Source organism: Fukomys damarensis, unplaced genomic scaffold (genome assembly GCF_012274545.1).
Source record: "Fukomys damarensis isolate Sample0158 unplaced genomic scaffold, DMR_v1.0_HiC HiC_scaffold_4, whole genome shotgun sequence".
Taxonomy (NCBI): Eukaryota; Metazoa; Chordata; class Mammalia; order Rodentia; family Bathyergidae; genus Fukomys; species Fukomys damarensis.
The window spans coordinates 31,910,024-31,927,002 of NW_022900916.1; the positions used below are offsets into that span (position 1 = coordinate 31,910,024).

The 16,979-nt window shown below is 52.8% G+C and overlaps 1 protein-coding gene across 6 annotated transcripts in view; it reads left to right on the plus strand.

Annotated features, from left to right (window-relative positions):
* Positions 1-16,979, plus strand: part of Adcyap1r1 (ADCYAP receptor type I) — a 48,935-nt gene that overhangs the window by 3,774 nt on the left and 28,182 nt on the right. For all 6 annotated transcript variants that reach the window (XM_019208063.2, XM_019208061.2, XM_010628337.2 and 3 more), the window contains exons 2-4: positions 2,474-2,594; positions 4,250-4,355; positions 15,272-15,379. In XM_019208063.2, the coding sequence (XP_019063608.1) occupies positions 2,544-2,594; positions 4,250-4,355; positions 15,272-15,379 (265 nt within the window). In that variant the 5' untranslated portion in view covers positions 2,474-2,543. The remainder of the gene's footprint in view (positions 1-2,473; positions 2,595-4,249; positions 4,356-15,271; positions 15,380-16,979) is intronic.

The following is a 16,979-nucleotide window of genomic DNA, read 5'->3' on the forward strand; positions in this document are numbered from 1 at the left end:
GTGTGTGTGTGTGTGTGTGTGTGTGTGTGTGTGTGTGTGCGCGCGCAGGTATCCTGGGTCCCTGAAAGAATCGCCACCTGTGCACCATGTCCTGGAAGTTTGTATTGATACTTTGAAGAGAAGCCCTGAGGATAAATGTTTCTTTGTCTCCATGTGGTTGTCATGCCATGATGCTCATTTTTGTGGACCTGTTTCTTCCTGTATGAGAGAGAGAGAGAGAGAGAGAGAGAGAGAGAGAGAGAGAGAGAGAGAGAGAGAGGGAGAGAGAGAGAGAGAGAGAGAGTCAGAGTCAGGAGAAAGCTGACTGCCTCCATGGCCGTGCCAGCTGCAGCTCTGCATCAGTCCTCATTTCTGATGAAGTGCAGACATACAGCACCTTTATAAGCCCAACTCTGCATGATGTCACCTGGAGTGTGTGAAGCAGCACTGGTGCTGGCCGCTGCGTGTGGGGGTCTGCTTCCCTGGATGTCTTTTGCAGGCTTCACAGGGACTCCAGTGACCAGAAGGTTGCACACTGGGCCCAGAGCTCAGGGTTTGGGGAGGAGGTAGTGATGGGGTGGTCCTGTTGCCATCTCAGGGTATCCTGAGGACCAGGAGCTGTGTGGTCATGTCTTTGGCCTGAGGTGGTCCAGGATGCAGGAAAGTGACCCTGAGCCCTGATCTCAGAGGCCTTTTGCCTTGTGGTAGCTTCACTTCCCCCTCAGCTGGCAAGAGAGATGGCCTCTAGCCTGAGTGACAGCCCTGGGACCTGGCACTCTTCCATCCCAGCCAGGCAGGTTGTGAGGCCATCTCTCTGCAGGCAGGGCCTTGGGTTATCCAGGACTGCTGGCGGTGACCAAACCCTTTGTGGACCACTTGTGCAGTGCCAGAGTCAATGTGTGGCCACCACGGTGTGGAGGACGCTGGGAGGGGGAGCAGGGACAGAAATCTGAGTGCCAGGTGTAGGCCTCCTGGAGCCATGCCCTGAGGCCTTCAGGAAGGGGCTGATCTTGCATCACTGCTGCCCTGGGGTTCTCAGAGCCTCTCTGTGATCCTGAAGTGTCTCCAGATGGGCTGGCTGGTAGAGAAGAAGGGCTCCCTTTTGTGACAACTTCCAGCAGCCATTTTTTTCTCCTTTGTGAGCTTGCTTCCCACCAACTGGAGCTCAGGGAGGTGATGGGGGAGGCCAGAAAAGGTTAAGGCTAGGCAGAGAGCCAGGACAGGGAACCTAGGTGATAGCAGCTCTGTGCACTGGGCGTGTGTGTGAGGCCTGAAGGTTGGGATGTCCAGGGTAGAGCTTGCTCCAGCTCTCATCACCTCCTGAACCAGGCATGCATGCATCAGTGGTACCCTGACATGGGCTCCAAACTTTTTTTTAAAAGCAATTAGTAATAATAATAATTTAAAACTAATCCTGTAATTTTGTATGTTTTATTGTATAGCTGTGCCACTGCCAGTTCGGCTGTGCCCACCTGGTGGCTGCTGTGCTATCCCTTTCCCTCTCACGGAAGCTGTTGTAATGAACAGCTTTCACATGCTTCTTCTTGTCTGAATGCAAGTACTTCCCAGCTGGGGAGTCACCTCAGTGCTCACTGTGGCCTGCAAGGTGTTTGTATTCAGGGTCAGTTTCAGAATCAGAGTGTACTCTTCTGCTGCGGAGGAGCTGGACTCCTGGGTCACCTTGTTCAGCTCTCTAGACCTGTCTGGTCCCGTCTAGGGTCTGGTCCTGTGTGCCTGTCCCTGGGAGCCTCTACTGCTCCCAGGCTTGAGCACATAGTCCTTGTTTTCTGTCACTTTATCCTGAAAGCAAAGTAGGATAAGGTAGGATGAAAGAAGTGTGCATTTGTTCAGGTGATTGGGACCAAGAGACACTTTAAGAGGGAGTGAGTTGGATGGAATTCATGTCTCACTCATGAAGCATCTAGAGTGAGGTGGGCCACTTGGGCTGGAGTGGTGGCTCTGTGCCACAAGACCACTCACTGATCCCAGTCCTTTCAAAGCGTCTCTTCCCACACTGTCAGCTGGTGTCTTTGTCTACATTGGCAAAGCTGGCTGTAGCCATTTAGGGTGGGATGGACAGCATGTCATGTCTGTGTGGACCAGGGCTGTATGAGAGGCTCACGTTGCTGCCAACCAGTGTGATCCCATGCTTACACCTGCACATAGGGAGATATCATTTCTAGGTAGGCATGCACGTACCAGGTGGGCATGCATGTACCAGCCACAGTGTCGCTGTGAAGTCAGGGGAGAGTGCCAAGATTTGGGTGACAGCTGGTCTGCAGCTAAGGACAAAGCCCTTGCTGATCATTGCAGTAGCTGATGGGCAGAGCCAGTGTGGTCACTGTGTCCTCACAGCCTGGTGCGGACTGGGGGCTCAGGACATCCATGGGACAGCAGAGTAAAGATAGATAGATGGACCTGGGCATGGAGAAGGTTCGTCCTTGGAGGCAGGGAGGCAATGACTCACAGGATCTTGCTTTTGTTTCCTCTATAGCCTGTGAACACCTTGGGGCTGACGGGCGGCTGCTGGGACGGGAGGCCAGTTCTGCTGGCTGAGAAGGACCATGGCTGACACCCTGCAGGTCCCCCTGGCTGCTCTCCTGCTGCTGCCTGTGGTAAGGGCCCAGGACCTTTCCATCCACATCTCTTCGGGAGCCCAGCCTCATCTAGCCACCATCTCTGAGAACTAGGGCCTTTCACTGAGCCACTCTGGGGCCGGCAGCCCCATGCGACCACCCAGTGCCGCCTTGCCAAATAGAGATGCTCCCCTTTCTCTTGACTGATTGGACAGCAAATTCTAATAAAATTCCTTCCCTCCGTCCTTCCCTTCTTTCCCCCTTCCCTCCTTCTTTTCCTTCTTTCCTCTTTCCTGGTCTTTCTCTTCTATTTCAGATGGAATCCAGGGCCTTCCCACTGTGCTACATCCCCAGCTCTTTTACCATTTTTATTTTATTTTTATATTGATGCAGGGTCCTGCTCAGTAGAGATCTAGAGGGCTGGGATTACAGGCGTGCACCACCAAACCTGGCTCACATCTTTAAATCTGTTTCGGTGGTGACGTGTGGCAGCTTGTAGAGTTGTACAGTAGATAACCTGCTCAGCGGTGTGCAAAGACTTAGGGCTGATCTTCTAGTCCTCTCAGCCTGTGAGTCTCTGTCATATCTGAACTCTGAACTTTGCCTACTGCTCATGTCTTCCCCGAGCAAGGGTAAGGATAAGGAGGGGAAGAAGAGATTTCCAGGACTGCCCCACCACTCCCTCTGGAAGTTCGGACTGGCAGTCGGTGAGGCTGTGTTCAGAATCCTGGGTACCAGTCCTGCCTGTGTCCCTCCTACCTGTGTGACAGATGAGTCCATCCCTCTTCGGAGAGCTGCCTGCAAAGCTGTGAGCAGCTGGGATTGGATGGATCCTGAACATGGCCCACGACAGCTCAGATGCCTTATGACTGCCTCATACTCACTGATGGTCCCCTAGGGAACCATCCCTGCTCTGGGGATTTGAATTAAAGTGACAGCATCTGTAGGCAGCTGTCATGATGGTAAGGCACTGCTATGAAGTCACTTGGTCTTGAGCTAGAATCTTTGTGTGCCACTAACTGGCTGTGTGACTTTGGGCTGCAGTTTCTTCTTTGAGCCTCAGTTTCCCCTTCTGTAAATGAGAGTGGCCTCACTGAAGGCCAGCCCTACTCCTTCACCTGCCACAGCTAGGGGTGCACCTTCTTCCTAGCTGAACCCCCAGAGGGGAGAGACAATGGTGTCCACAGCCCCTGCCCCTAGTGCTTGTTTGTTCCTGTAGAGCCTAGGTTCCAAGCCTGGCTGTACAGTCTGCTGAGTAAGGTGACTTTCAGCAAGTTACTTAAAGTTGCTGTACTTGTTTCCATGTCTGTAAAAATGGAAAATGATAATGAATAGTATCCACAGTATTCTTGAGAAATATACATATATAAGCACACACATGTATGACATTCAGAATAATGTCTGCATCTAGCAAAGAGCTATATATGTTTGTTGATATTATTATCAGTTGTGAAAACAGAGGCCTGGGGAGGGAATGGAATTTTCCAAGAGTATTCATTGAGTTGGGGATGGACGAGAGTCCTCGTGTTATCTATGACGCCAAGCTGTGAGCTGTCCCTGGTATCTCTCTGTCACTGTCCTCTTCTTCTTTCTGTCCCAAGCCCCTTCCCTCTACCATGGTAGAGCTGAGGCAGGAGGACCTCCCGTGGGCCTCCTGGCCTCCTCCCACCATCCACCCCATATATCCCTTGCAGGTTGCTGCCATGCACTCCGACTGCATCTTTAAGAAAGAGCAAGCCTTGTGCCTGAAGAAGATCCAGAGCGCCTATGACCTTCTGGGCTTGAACGATTCCTCTCTGGGTGAGTGGAGTGGCAGGGAGAGCATGGTGTCCCCGGCACTTTCAAGTCATTCTTTAGAAGCAGTTTCCTCACCTCCAGTTCACAGTTCTCTGGGGCTTTTGCAAACCCTTCGGGGGTGCTATCCTGCAACCTCTCTGGGCAGTGAAGCCAGGGTTGCCCTGCTTGGGACCAGTTTGCCCTGGTGGCTCAGGGCCACCTTCTCTCCTGTAGGGTCCTGGATAAAGCTGGTGCCTGGCCTGGGCAGTGGCTGTTAGAGAACTTGCTAGCAGGTCACCAGGGCCTGATGGCAGCGGGGAGACAGCTGTTGCCTGTGGCTGAGCTGTGGAGTCCCTGGCCAGCCCAAGGCAGGGCTGTGGGCTCATTTCTTGTCTCCTCTGCTCATCCTGTCAGTCATGGGGAAAGGTAAGGAGCACCTCCATCACAATTACTGTCTATTTGGGTTTCCCCTGGGAGTAGTGAGCATTTGGGGAGGGACACCATGGCCTGTGCTGGATGGGGACACACACTGAAGAACATTTAGCATCCTTTCCTTCTCCCCTCAAATGCTCATAATACTCCAGATCCCAAAGATAAACAAAAACCATCTCCCACCATTCCCACAGGTCCCAAGGGAGTGGCACAGCTCTGGTGAGACCTAGTGGTCCTAGGCAACCTCCTTCTCCCAACTCCTTGCTATGGGATTGGGGCCCCAAAGCACACAGAGGCCACAGTGCCCTCTGCTTCCGGCCTGAGGGGCAATTGGGGCTGGGGGTGGCATTGTGGAGGCCACCCTCTCCTGGCTCACACCTCCTTGGTGAAGGGCTGGCTGTGTGTCCCCGAGGGTGGGGCTGCTGCTCAGGCCAGAGGGATGCACTTCTCCCTCTGCATCCGCCCAGCTCTTCTGAGCACCATCTGCTTGAAGGCTTTATTAATCTGTCCAGTTAAATGCAGCAGTCCCGCTGGACTGAGCTCTGCAGCCAGCTGCTTCTGGGTGAAGACTGGGAAGAAAGCAGTTCTGGCTATGCCAGCCTTCCCCGCTGGCTGTGCACTTGCTAAGGTGGAAAGTGAACTCTAGGCCCCACCAACCAGGGGAACTGAGGCAGGGGCCCAGGTGGTACATAGCCTGAAGAAACTCAGACTATCTGAAGACCCTCTGGTCCAAGTCCCTTGTTTGGGAAGCGAGGTGTCGAGGGCAGTGCCTGTTAGACCACTTGAGGGGTCTGGGCCCCAGATGTCCTGCCTTTTATGTCCCAGGATGCAGCAAACAGGCATCCAGGCGGGAAGTGGCAAGGTGGGTAGGATTGGACAGGGACCTCTGGTGGGTCAGGTGCTCTTCAGCCCCCTCCCCCAACTCCGAGTGTTGAGTCCCAGCTGAGGATAGAACAGGCCCACAGGATTGGCCTGGCTGGAGTGAGAGCTGGATGTGAGGATGGACACCCTCCTCGGAGAGCAGGCCAGTGCTGGGAGGAGGTCTCACCTAGGTGTGCTCTGGGAGGAGGATGGGGAAGAGCTTGTGGAGAAGGTGGCTTGTAGACTCCCTCCTTGAGCCTGGTAGGGTGGGGCACCCGTAATCTCGATGCTCTGAAAGCCTGCAACAGGAAGATCTTAAGCCCAGCATGGCCAACTTAATAAATTAGTAAAACCTTATTTCAAAAAATAAAAAAGGGCTGGGGATGTACTCAGTGCAAAGACCCTGGGTTCAATTCCCAGGACTGCATTTAAAAAAATTAACTGGCTCCCAGGCTCCTGGCCTTGGGTGCACATCAGACCCGCCAGGCAGCTCGTGGAGGAGTGTGCTCAGGCCAGTCCAAGCTGATTGGGTTGTCACAGGCACTGAAACATTGAAAAGCTCCACAGGGTTCTAGTGAGAAGCAGAAGTTGAGAATCCCTATGCTGGGCCGAAGGGATGGGCAGGTGTGTGGTACATGTGACTGGAGGGATGGATAGGAGGACACTCTGGGCCAAGGAACCAATAGGAACAAGAGGCCAGGAGGCAGGGATCTGGTCTCAGGGGCACTGAGTCATCCCTATCTGAGGGCCTGGGAGGCTGTGAGTGGGTAGGGGGCAGCAGGATTTGTGCGTCTCATGGGCCTGTCCACTGGAGCTCCTACCCTGTGAATCAGGGCTGGCCACACGTCACTCCTAAACCCTGAACTTTGGTGGGGGACCCAAAGCTTGTGGAAGATGCTCACTCATCCACTACTCATTCATTCATTCACCCATCCATGCCCTCCTCTGCTCGTGTTCTCCTTAGCCGCTCACCCTCTCCTTCTGTCTGAGTGCTGGAATCTGAGGTATCTTGGCTGGCTGGCTGGCTGGTGGAAGGCAAGGCAGTGGGCAGGGTGTGCAGAGTGGGACCCTATTTGCAGTGGGAGGGGTGGACACGGTGCTGGGGGTTGCAGTGGGAGAGCAAGAGCTTTCAGTGGGCAGAGTGAGTGCAGGTAGTTAGCCAGCAGGGGCCACTGCTGGGAGGAAGCATTAGGGCTTCTCACAGTGCTGACAGTCTCCAGGGTGTCTGTCTTCCACTAGATCTGAGTTCTGGGGAGTGTAGACCTCATTAGGCTGAGGGTCAGTCCCTGTGGGCCTACATGGAAAGGCTTTCTGGAAGAGTAGGTGAGGGCCAGGGGAGCAGATCTGGGCTCTAGAGGGCAGATGAGAGCCAAGGAAGGAGGCAGAGCCAGTTAGAGTGCGGATGGGCTGAGTGAAGGTGGGAAGTGGGAGCATGGGGCACAGATGGATCTGCCCTGTCCCAGAGCCCTGTTCCAAGCACTGCAGCTCAGTAAGAGTGAGGAGACGCTCCTCCCTCGGCTGTCCTCCTCCCTGGAGGGAAAGGTCAGACAGTGACGGAGGAAGACGTGGAAACGAGGCTGGGGAGAGGAGCCGGAGAGGAGGGCCTTGAGCGTGTGCCCAGAGGCCTGAGCTGAGCTCTTAACTGTGCAGAAGCTGAGGGGTGTTTGTTTTGTAAGGGCTGGGATAGCTCGTCTGTCTTACATGAGTTGACCTGTGTTCTAGTAAAGTCTCTGTACTCCCAAGAACTCAGATCTAGTAGGAGACAGACAGATGGCCATCGAGGCCCTCAGCACTGACCTGATGGGGAAGGAGAGGGGGCAGGACAGGGCAAGGGGAGCCCACTGGGGAGGCCCACCTGAGAAGGAAGTCCTGGGCCAATGGTCTGCATGCCCATCTCGCAGGCTGAGGTGGGAGGACCCTCCTCACATGTAGGAGGTACTTTTTCACGCTCAGGTTGTAGGACATTATTATCCCACTGTCAGACATTATGGGAGGCCTGAATTTCCCCTTGCACACCACTTGAGCCTCAGGCCTGCTCCTAGGGCCCTCCTCGACTGGAGTAGGGCCTCTTGGCTGCAGATTTAACCCACTTGTGAATTACAGGCAGTGACCCAGATCATTGCACGGAAGCTTATGGGAGCATTGTAAGATGCCCTTGCCTACGCCCCCCTCCCCAGTCTAATGTCTCCAGTATCTGGGTGGGGCTCCAAGCTGGTCTGTGTTAAAAGCTTACAGGTGATTCTAAAGTGCCGTCCAGGTTTCAGAAACACTGGTTTAGCAGAGAACAGCACCTGCCAGGACCCCATGGGATCTTGGGACTGAGAGCAGCCCCCATAGCACAGGTAAGCCAGGCTGGGGACTGCACCCCTGGCCATGATCAAACCTAGGAGCAGCAGGGACCAATAGGTGTGCATTATGCCCTTAACCTGTGCTCAGAGTGAACTTCGAAAGGCCGGCCCTCTTGCTGCCACTTTTCTCCCCCTACCCTGCCAGTGCTGTCCCTGAATACACACCTGCATAGGTGCTGGCCATAGGGCAGTGATGTCCCTGAAATACACTTGAACATGAACAAAGGAATCCCTCAACACCTTATTCCATGGCTCATGAGTGTGAACTCACAGCAGTGCTTTTACACACACACACACACACACACACACACACACACTTTCATTCTTTATTTAATGATGGAAATGTCTTCTGAGAACTGTGTCCCTGGATGATTTCCCTGTATGAACCTGAGAGTGCACTTACACAAACTGGATGATTGATCACTGGATGCAGCCTCCTGATGCAATTGAGAACACTGTAAACTCAAGATGTTGGAGGCTGCACACATGGCAGGCTGTGTTAAAGTACACCTTTTGTGTGTTAGTAGAAGAATGCTCTAGAATAATGATAAAAAGTGCAGTAAACACCTAAACCAGTAACCCAGTGGTTTATTTTCATGCTCAGTCTTCTGTATGTAGTTGTGCACTCTATGCTTTTATACTGTTAGCAGCACATTCGGTTTGTTTATGGCAGTGTCACCACGAACATGTGAGTTGTAATAGCTGTGGCAACACTGGGTGATAGGAGCTTTCCAGCCCATTATAATCTCATGGAACCCCCGTGGGGTGTGTAGCTGGTCAGGGACAGAAGCATCACTCTGTAGTACATGGGTGAATATAGCTTTTCTGTATTTTTACCTATTTGTGCATTCTATTTATATGTAAATGTTTTATATTTTTATGCACACATATGTACAGTGTGTCCTCACAATCTCTTAAGTCTGGGAAAGTGAATTCGGGAACAGGAACCTTGGCTGTTTAGGGGTAAAGGGTATGTGTGGCCCAGTGCATGAGTCCCTCAGATCCCAGGTCCTTACTGATGTCTAGAAACAGCATGGGGTGGTCATGCATATATGGTGGCCTCTGTGGCAGAAGCTCCTGGAGCCAGGATGTGGTCCTTTGTGGGGTCCTGCATTGAGGAGATGGAGGAAGGAGAACTGTGGGTGACCATGGCAGGAGCAGGAGAGAGATTTGGAGAACAGATGGGAAAGCTGGCTATTGCTGTGTTGAGACTTTTCCAGGCCCTAAGCAGATCTCTGCACCTTCACTGTAAAGGGAGAGGCCTCGAGGAGGGAACCACTCCAAGGTTGGGCTTCTCAGTGGCACGGGGGCTGACCAGGAACCAGTCTGTGTGAAGGGACTCTTGCTCTAAGGAACTGATTCCCTGTAGGGCTTGTTGCCAGTCTTGCAACAGGCTCCATTTCTACCCAGCCCCACGTTTTCCTTTTGCCCAATCATTGTCAACCCAAGCATGTTACACTCTCCCTTAGGGCCTGTTAAAATGCTGAAATGCAGATTCCTGAGCCTACTTTGAGTTTCTGACTTCTGGGCTCAGGTTGGTCCTGAGCATCTGCACTTTTGGCAGGTTCACAGTGAGTGACCTTGCTGGCCTGAGGGCCACACTTTGAGAACAGATTTCCAGAGAGGGGGGCTGTGTCTTTATCCTGCTCCTCCCCTCCATCGCTTAGCACATGAAGACCCTCCTTCTGTGGAACAGAAATCCTAGCTGTAAAGTGGTTATCAGTTAAATGAAACCTTTTTGCCTAAATTGTGTGCCCTAATGGTTTCTTCGTTCTGATAATATCTGACCATCCTGGGTGGCTTTCCAGAGGGAGGAACGTAGCTTTGTCTGTCGTTGTGGTGTTCTTGGTTTTACAAGTTTTGAACACTGTGTGGAGCTGGACAAAATTATCGCCATGACAACCTGAGATTAGCTCCTCATTTTGTTCCAGTTAAAGGCTAATAGCTCTTGCACTCTCTCTCTCTCAGTTCAACCTGCCTAAGTGGACTCTGCCTCTCTTGCTGTCATGATTTGCTGCCACTCCTTGACTACTTTGTGCAGACGACCTAGGTGGGAACAGTGTCAGAGTACGTGCGGCCAGCAGCTCCCAGGATGTGCAGTGTCCTTGGACCAACTCCTTTGACCACTTGGGGGAACTCTCCTGATTTCTGGCCTTCTCTGAAGGACAGAGGGGAGGAGAGGAGCTTGGTGTTGGCTGCATGTGACCATCTCTTCCCTGAAATGAGCTTCCTATGTTGGCTGCTATGTTACTAGCATGTCCTGGTTTTCCTCCTCAGTCTCCTTGTTAGCTCCTCTTCTCAATGTTGGCATTCTGTTTTCTCTTGGGGTCAGGCCCATTCTCTCTTCTTTCTTCCCTGGGCTCCACTTCCTTGCTGGATGAAACATCTAGGCCTATGGCCGAAAGCTGACCTGTTCCTATCCTTATCTCCAGGCTGATTTCTCCTCTGGATCCTGGACTTTTATCTAACTGCCTATATGACAGCTGTTTTCACCAGGCTCTTAGTACACTTTCAAATCCATATTTCCTAAAACCTTGACTTCCAATTTGCCTAATCTCCTACTATCTGCTTTTTACCCCACCCTTCTCAGTATAGTAAGTAGCCCATCCACCCACCCACCCATCCATCCACCCATCCATCCATCCATCCATCCATCCATCCATCCATCCAGACACTCAACCCAGAGACTTAATGACATCTCTGGTACTTTTCTCCCCTCAGCTGTACAAGTAGGATGATCTAGACTCTGCTGCTGTGACAAATTAACCTTAAAATCATAGAGACTCAGCACATTTCCTGCTTGCACATGTCACAGGCCAGTTTGGTCAGCAGAGATGAGAAGTGGAACCTGGCTTTGCACAGTCACTCAGAGATCCAGGCCACTTCCATCCAGAAACACTACTGCTCTCAACATGTGGCCTCCACATGTGTCTTCCAGAGGTGCTGAGAAGGAAAACAGAGACAGCGGACACCTGTGAAGGATGTTTTAGAGACTAGTTTGTCACTTCCACTCACTTGCCATGGGGCATGATGACAAGTCACATCAGGTACAGGAACACATGGTCTTGAGAACCCTGGCCAGCTATGTCCAGCCATTCTGTCACCAATCCCTGTTATTCCTGCATCCAGACTGCCCTGCACAGTGCTCCTCTCCATCTCAGCTGCCATCACTCCACATCAGGCCCCTCCGTGTCTTCCCGGGACCACTGGTCTGTCCTGTCCTGACAGTTGTCCATATCTGTTTTCCTGCTCTTCAAATGTGTTGCCTCTCTACACCGGAAAAGCAGATCACGTGGATCCCTCTCTGAACCCTTGTGAGAATAGGTCCCCCACAGCTGCCCAGAGATACAATCCCAGTCTTCGAACCCTGCAGATAGGACCTTACCTGGCAAAAGGGATTTTGCTTGTACAGTGAAGTATTTTGAGGAGGGGAGATTACCCTGGGTTATTTGGGTGCACACTACATCATCATCAGAGTGATTACAAGTGACAGAAGACAGGAGAGTTGGAGAAGGAGAGAAATTTGTCGGTGCTAAGCTGCTGGCTGCAAAGGTGGGTGATGGGGCCGTGAGCCAACGACCATGAACAGCCTCTTGAGAGGTGAGGAAAAGCGTTCTTCCCTGGAATCTCCAACCTCTCCCTGACGCCTTGATTTTAGTCCAGTGAGACTTATCTCAGATTTCTGCCCTCCAAACTGTAAGATAATAATTTGTGCCATTTGAAGACACTAAGTTTGATCATGAACTTCCAGCAGCAGTAGGAACACCAGCTTCTCTTAGTGTTCAGTATAACATCCAAAATCATTGGCATGATCCAGGCTGTGAGCCCTCGGAGGCAGAGATGGGCCCTTTCTCTTCACTCCTGTATTGCTCTGCAGTGTCTGACTCATTCTTCTCCACTTAATATGTGAATAACTGAGTGGGTTAGGGGGAGGGAAAAAGGAAAGGGAGGGGGAAAGAGATTAAAAGGAGAAGGATGGGGGAGAAAGAGAGAGGAAGAGGAAGAGGAGGAGGGGGAGGAAAGGCCTTTTCAAGTCTTCCAGTCCCAACAAAACTAATCTGTGCTGAGGTTGGAGAGTACCTGGACGGATGGGGATGGTGAAGCTGATGTAGTCTGTGTGAGGGGCAAGGACAGAGTTACTGTCCCTGCTAGAAAAACCCAAGGCCCTCTCAAGAGCCCACCTCCCATCCTCCTAAGCTCCAGGGCTCATCTGGTCAAGGAGGTTGTCCCTTAAACCTGGACATTGGGGTTTGGGCCCTGGGGTTATAGGGCAATGAGAATCCCAGGGCTCCACCTGCTTGGGTGTTGCAGGGACTGCTCTTGGGACTCTAGAGGGCACCCATGCTGGGACAGAAGGAAGCACCAGGAGGGCTTTAAGAGTTGTTGCAGGTAAATCCTTAGTGTTCCCAGGCCACAGAGTGAGGTTAGAGAGTGATTCGAAGGCAGCCTTAGCTGCCCTGAGGCATCTGCAAGTCCCATGGTTTCTCTGTTTCAGATGTGAGCTCTGGTCCCCCAAAGCAGGGCATACCCAGAGCCCCCTGGCCTTGCTGTGCACACCAGGAATGTGATTCGTGGCAGAGGAGACCAGCACACAAATCCTAGGGCTTCTAGTGCAGGTGCTGAGGGGAGACTCTGCCCTTTTTCTTTGGTCTTCTCTCTAATGTAAACTCACAGCTTAGTCAGTTTTCTCCAACCCTGTAGCCCTGGTGCCTGGCTGGTCACATGGCAGGTGTTCTGTATGCCACTATAGAGAGAATGCACCCCACCTCCTGCCGATCTCCAACCCAGGAGCACCTCACACCATCCTTTCTGACTCCTGCACTCCTCCTGCCCCTATTCTTGCTCTGACTCTGTAAGGTGGCCCTCTGACCTCATCTGGCAGTAGTGGCTGGCTGTGCCAGGGCCTAATGTTCTGCATTACGGGAACATCTTTTGGCTGGGGCTCCCAGGGCCCGGGCCAGACACAGCCACACTTCACAGCCAGTCCACGGTCAGTATAGGCTATGGCAGCCAGAGATGTGCTGCTGGGCCTCTTTCAAGGACAAGGTTGTCGCAGCTGACTGCACACTGGCAAGAGGTCCTGCTGTAATGGTAGACAGGACTCACCTGTCTTTCTTGCTGCTGAGATCTGGGCCAAGCCCCCTCATTTGGCCCCCAGTGACCTTGCCCTGTGCTGCACTTGGTGGTGCTTATAGCTCCCAAACTCTGCTCATGATCAGGATGCCACTGGTCATTGTCACTGCGTGATGCATTCTAAATTCTGAGAACTGGAGTCTTCTGCACCCCAAAACTGCAGATGCTTTCCAGTCCACATAGCACCCAAAAGTCACGGACCATGATAGAGAGACCATGGCCTCCTGAGACCTACACTAGGCCTCCTCCTCTGCCCGCTATCTCCCAGGTGTCCTCTGGGACCTGTCACTGGCCAGCCGTCAAGCTTTCATGTCACCTTGTGGGTCTCTGCATCATCACCCCACGTGGGTGGCTTCTCTCAGGGGAGTGATTCCTGGGGACACCTAATTAAAATAATGACATTAATGCTAACGACAGCAGTGGACACGCACAGAGTGAGCCTGGTACTGTTCTGGGAACTTTCCATGTACGCTCTAATTAATCTTCTCAGCAGGCTGTGAGATGGGATGTGGTGGTCACCCACTTCCCATGTGACACAGAGACCCTCTCGGAAGCCCATTTTTATAGACACCTCTGAGGATTTGGGACTGAAACTCCCTAACACTCTCCCTTCTTCCTCCCTCACTAAACCTTTGTCATAGTCTCTCAGTGACATCTCTATGCAGTCCTCTCTGTTTAGCCTGTAAGTGTGGGGTTCCCAGGACTCCCTCCACTGTCTTTTCACTTTGCACCCTGTCCCTGGGTGGACCGTCCCGCCACTAACCCGGGCTAGAGTGAAAGTGAGGAGTGGCATGGTAGGCTCGCTGGTGGGCAGGTGCTGAAGGTACCCATGTTAAGGTGCCTTGCCAAGTAATTGGGTGCTAAGATCGTGGAAAGCTCTTAGTTGTGGTGCTCAGGTGCACGACCTAGCACATACTCATTTTGAAAAGTTAGGGTCCTGGCTGTGTGGGCTTGAGGGAGGAGACCTCTGCAGGGGCTGTAACTACTTTCCCAGTGAAGGGGAATGGATTCTACAAGTGTCTGCAGGGAGAACCACCAGGGCTGTGTGTGGAGCATGGAGGAGAAGGTGGTAGAGCGAGGGTGGCCTGGGCTTCTAGCTAGGCCGAAGCAGGTACTGCATTTCAATTGTCTTGGGCCCTTCAAGGCAGAGGTCTAGAGGTCACCAGCTCTATGCTCAGCCCCGAAAAATGGTTGGGGAATGAGGACTGTGGCCTCAGGTAGCTCTGCTAACTCATCCACCTGTACCTCCCTTCCTTCAGTGGGGAAGGCAGAAGCCAGCATGGCTGAAATTCCTCCTTGGACTTGTTGACCTTGGTGAGAATTGGTTCCATGTAGAGGAAGGACAGAGCTGGATGAACAGGAGGCTGGCAGCAGATGGAAGGAGGGAGCACATGGCAGACAGAGAGATCAAGGGGTCACTGAGCCCCTAGATCTGAGTATCTGCTCATCAAGCTTGACGTCTTCCTCTTCCTCACAGCTCTGGTCCAGTGAGTCACCAAGTCCTAATGACTCCCAAAGCCTCTCAGTGCATTCTTCCCTTCCTCTCCCTCAGCTGCAGCCCTGTGGCACTGAGCTGGCCTCCTTAATGGTCTCTGCCACCCCTATCTCTTGCTCCTCCAAGTCCCTGGATGGTTTCCTCTCTTCCCATCTGATGGATTTGTGCTCCTCCTCTAAGTGCCCACATGGTGCCAACTGCTTGCTCCAGGCAGCAGCCTTAGGCCAACTGGTCCCAACCCTGTCCCTGTCCAGGGAGGAGAGAAACCAGCTGAGGAGATGGATTTGAGGCCAGACTGAGTGAGGGGACGGAGGCCACTGGGAGAGAGGGAGAGGAGGAGAGGAGCTGAGGAATGGTGGGTGGAGGGAACCCATGGCATCTCACTCTCAGGGATCCTGCCCTGGCTGAGTGCTTCTCCCCTCCCAGCAGTCCTACAGTGGCCACTGTATAATCAGGTGAGGCTCCCTTCCTAACCCAGGGCTGCTTCCAGTGGCTTGTGCTTCACCTTTTTGAGGGACCTGGATACACGGGACAAGAAGCCTTGCCTTCCCTCCTCTTAAAATACTCTGGCCTCTGCAGGGGCCTGGCATGTATGGTGTGCAGTGCATATCACATGTGCACTATCTGTATGTGGCAAGGCCCTGTGCTCACCATGGTTCTCTTCCCCCTAGGATGCCCTGGCATGTGGGACAACATCACATGCTGGAAGCCGGCCCGTGTGGGTGAGGTTGTTGAGGTCAGCTGTCCTGAACTCTTCCAGATCTTCAACCCAGACCAAGGTATGTATAGCTCAAAATCTCCGCAGGCCGTGCTGGTCTAGCTTGTTGCCCTCCCAGGAGCCAGGGACCAAGCATCAGGATGCCCCATGGGTAGGGCAGCTAGTGCCTTCTCCTGAGCTCCCCATGCTGGCGTGGAGGGTGGCACCATAGACCTTCCCACTTGTTTATGGGCACGGCATGGCACAGCTCTGCTCTGACCTGGCACCTGACACCTGGTGCTCCAGGATGGGGCAGGCTGGGCTCTCAGGCCAGTGTTGATCCCAGCTCAATCACTTTCCCTCCTAGGGACCTGGAGCAAGGCAGTTCTCCCTTCCACCTGAGTCCCTGGTCTGTCAGATGGAAATGTGCCTTGGTGGCTCTCTCTCAGGGTGTCTGTAAGGATAACATGAGGTCATGTGCATGGATGTCACTTTGCTTAGGACTTGGCACATTCTGAATGTCCAGTAAAGGTCAGCTGACGTTTCAGCACTGTCACATGCAGAGCCACAGAGCTTCTTAGAGGCTGCAGGAACACACAGATGGGGCATGGAATAAGATGCCCTCAGGTAGAACAGGAGTGTTAGGAGAGCAGCCAACATCCAGTGCTCACCCATGTGCATGCTCACAAACCCTGTGATGTGGGCACAGACCCCAGGCTGCACAGTGGCTGGCACATCTGTTTGCCACGTGAACTGTAAGGGCATAGGAGAGGAGGTACAGGGTCCTGTGCACTCAGGCTCCCGGGCTTCCCAGGAGAGGACACCAGACTCACAGGAACCAGTGTGTCCATAGATCGCAGAGGTTGGCGGGGGTGTATGATGGCACTGTCCCTGCCAGGGAAGCCTGGGCAAGTGGGCCTCAGGAGGAGCTGTGTTGGGCCTGTCTGTGTTCAAGCTTTATGGGGGCCATTGAAGTGCTGTGGAGCCCTGTGTCTGTCTAGGAGCTTGTGGGGCAGGCAGCATGGCTAAGCTCTGTGATGCAGGAAGTGAGGGTGTAGGCTTAGCCAGCAAAGGCTAAGCTAAAGAAGATCTGCCTGTAGACATGAAGCCCTTAGGTCCTACTTCTCCTGCGGGGTGGGGACAGAGCCCTGTCTTGACCAAAAGGCAGAGGCAAACCAGCTTTCAGACCCTAAACTCCAACAACTTTGCCTGGAGGGAAAGAGGCTTACAGGAGGTGGCACAGAGAGATTGTAGTGTGGTTGGGGTCCCCATATCCCTCTCACCTCTGGGCCTCCTGGCAGCAGCTGAGCTGTGCCATCCTAAGGGCTTGGGGGCTAGGAAGGACCCAGATCAGGCCTGAGAGGATTCAGAAGAGGAGACCAAGAGTGCTGCAGTGAGAGTTACAGTGAGTGCCCATCCTCCCTCCTCAGGCACAGTTGGCGCTCCATGATTCAGCCTGATTCCTCATTCATTCCTTTAGAAACCAACTTAATCACTTCCTCCATGAGTGTATTGCTTTCATTCAGTCATTTATTTAGAGTTTATTGAACATCTACTCTAGGTCAGATTCCACGCAAGTACACTTTCTTCCAACAGCAGCAACCACAAAGGCAAAATGAATCAACAGTAAAGGAGATTTCCTCAAGCTCCACTTTGTTCCAGCCTCCTCCTTCAGGCAGAGG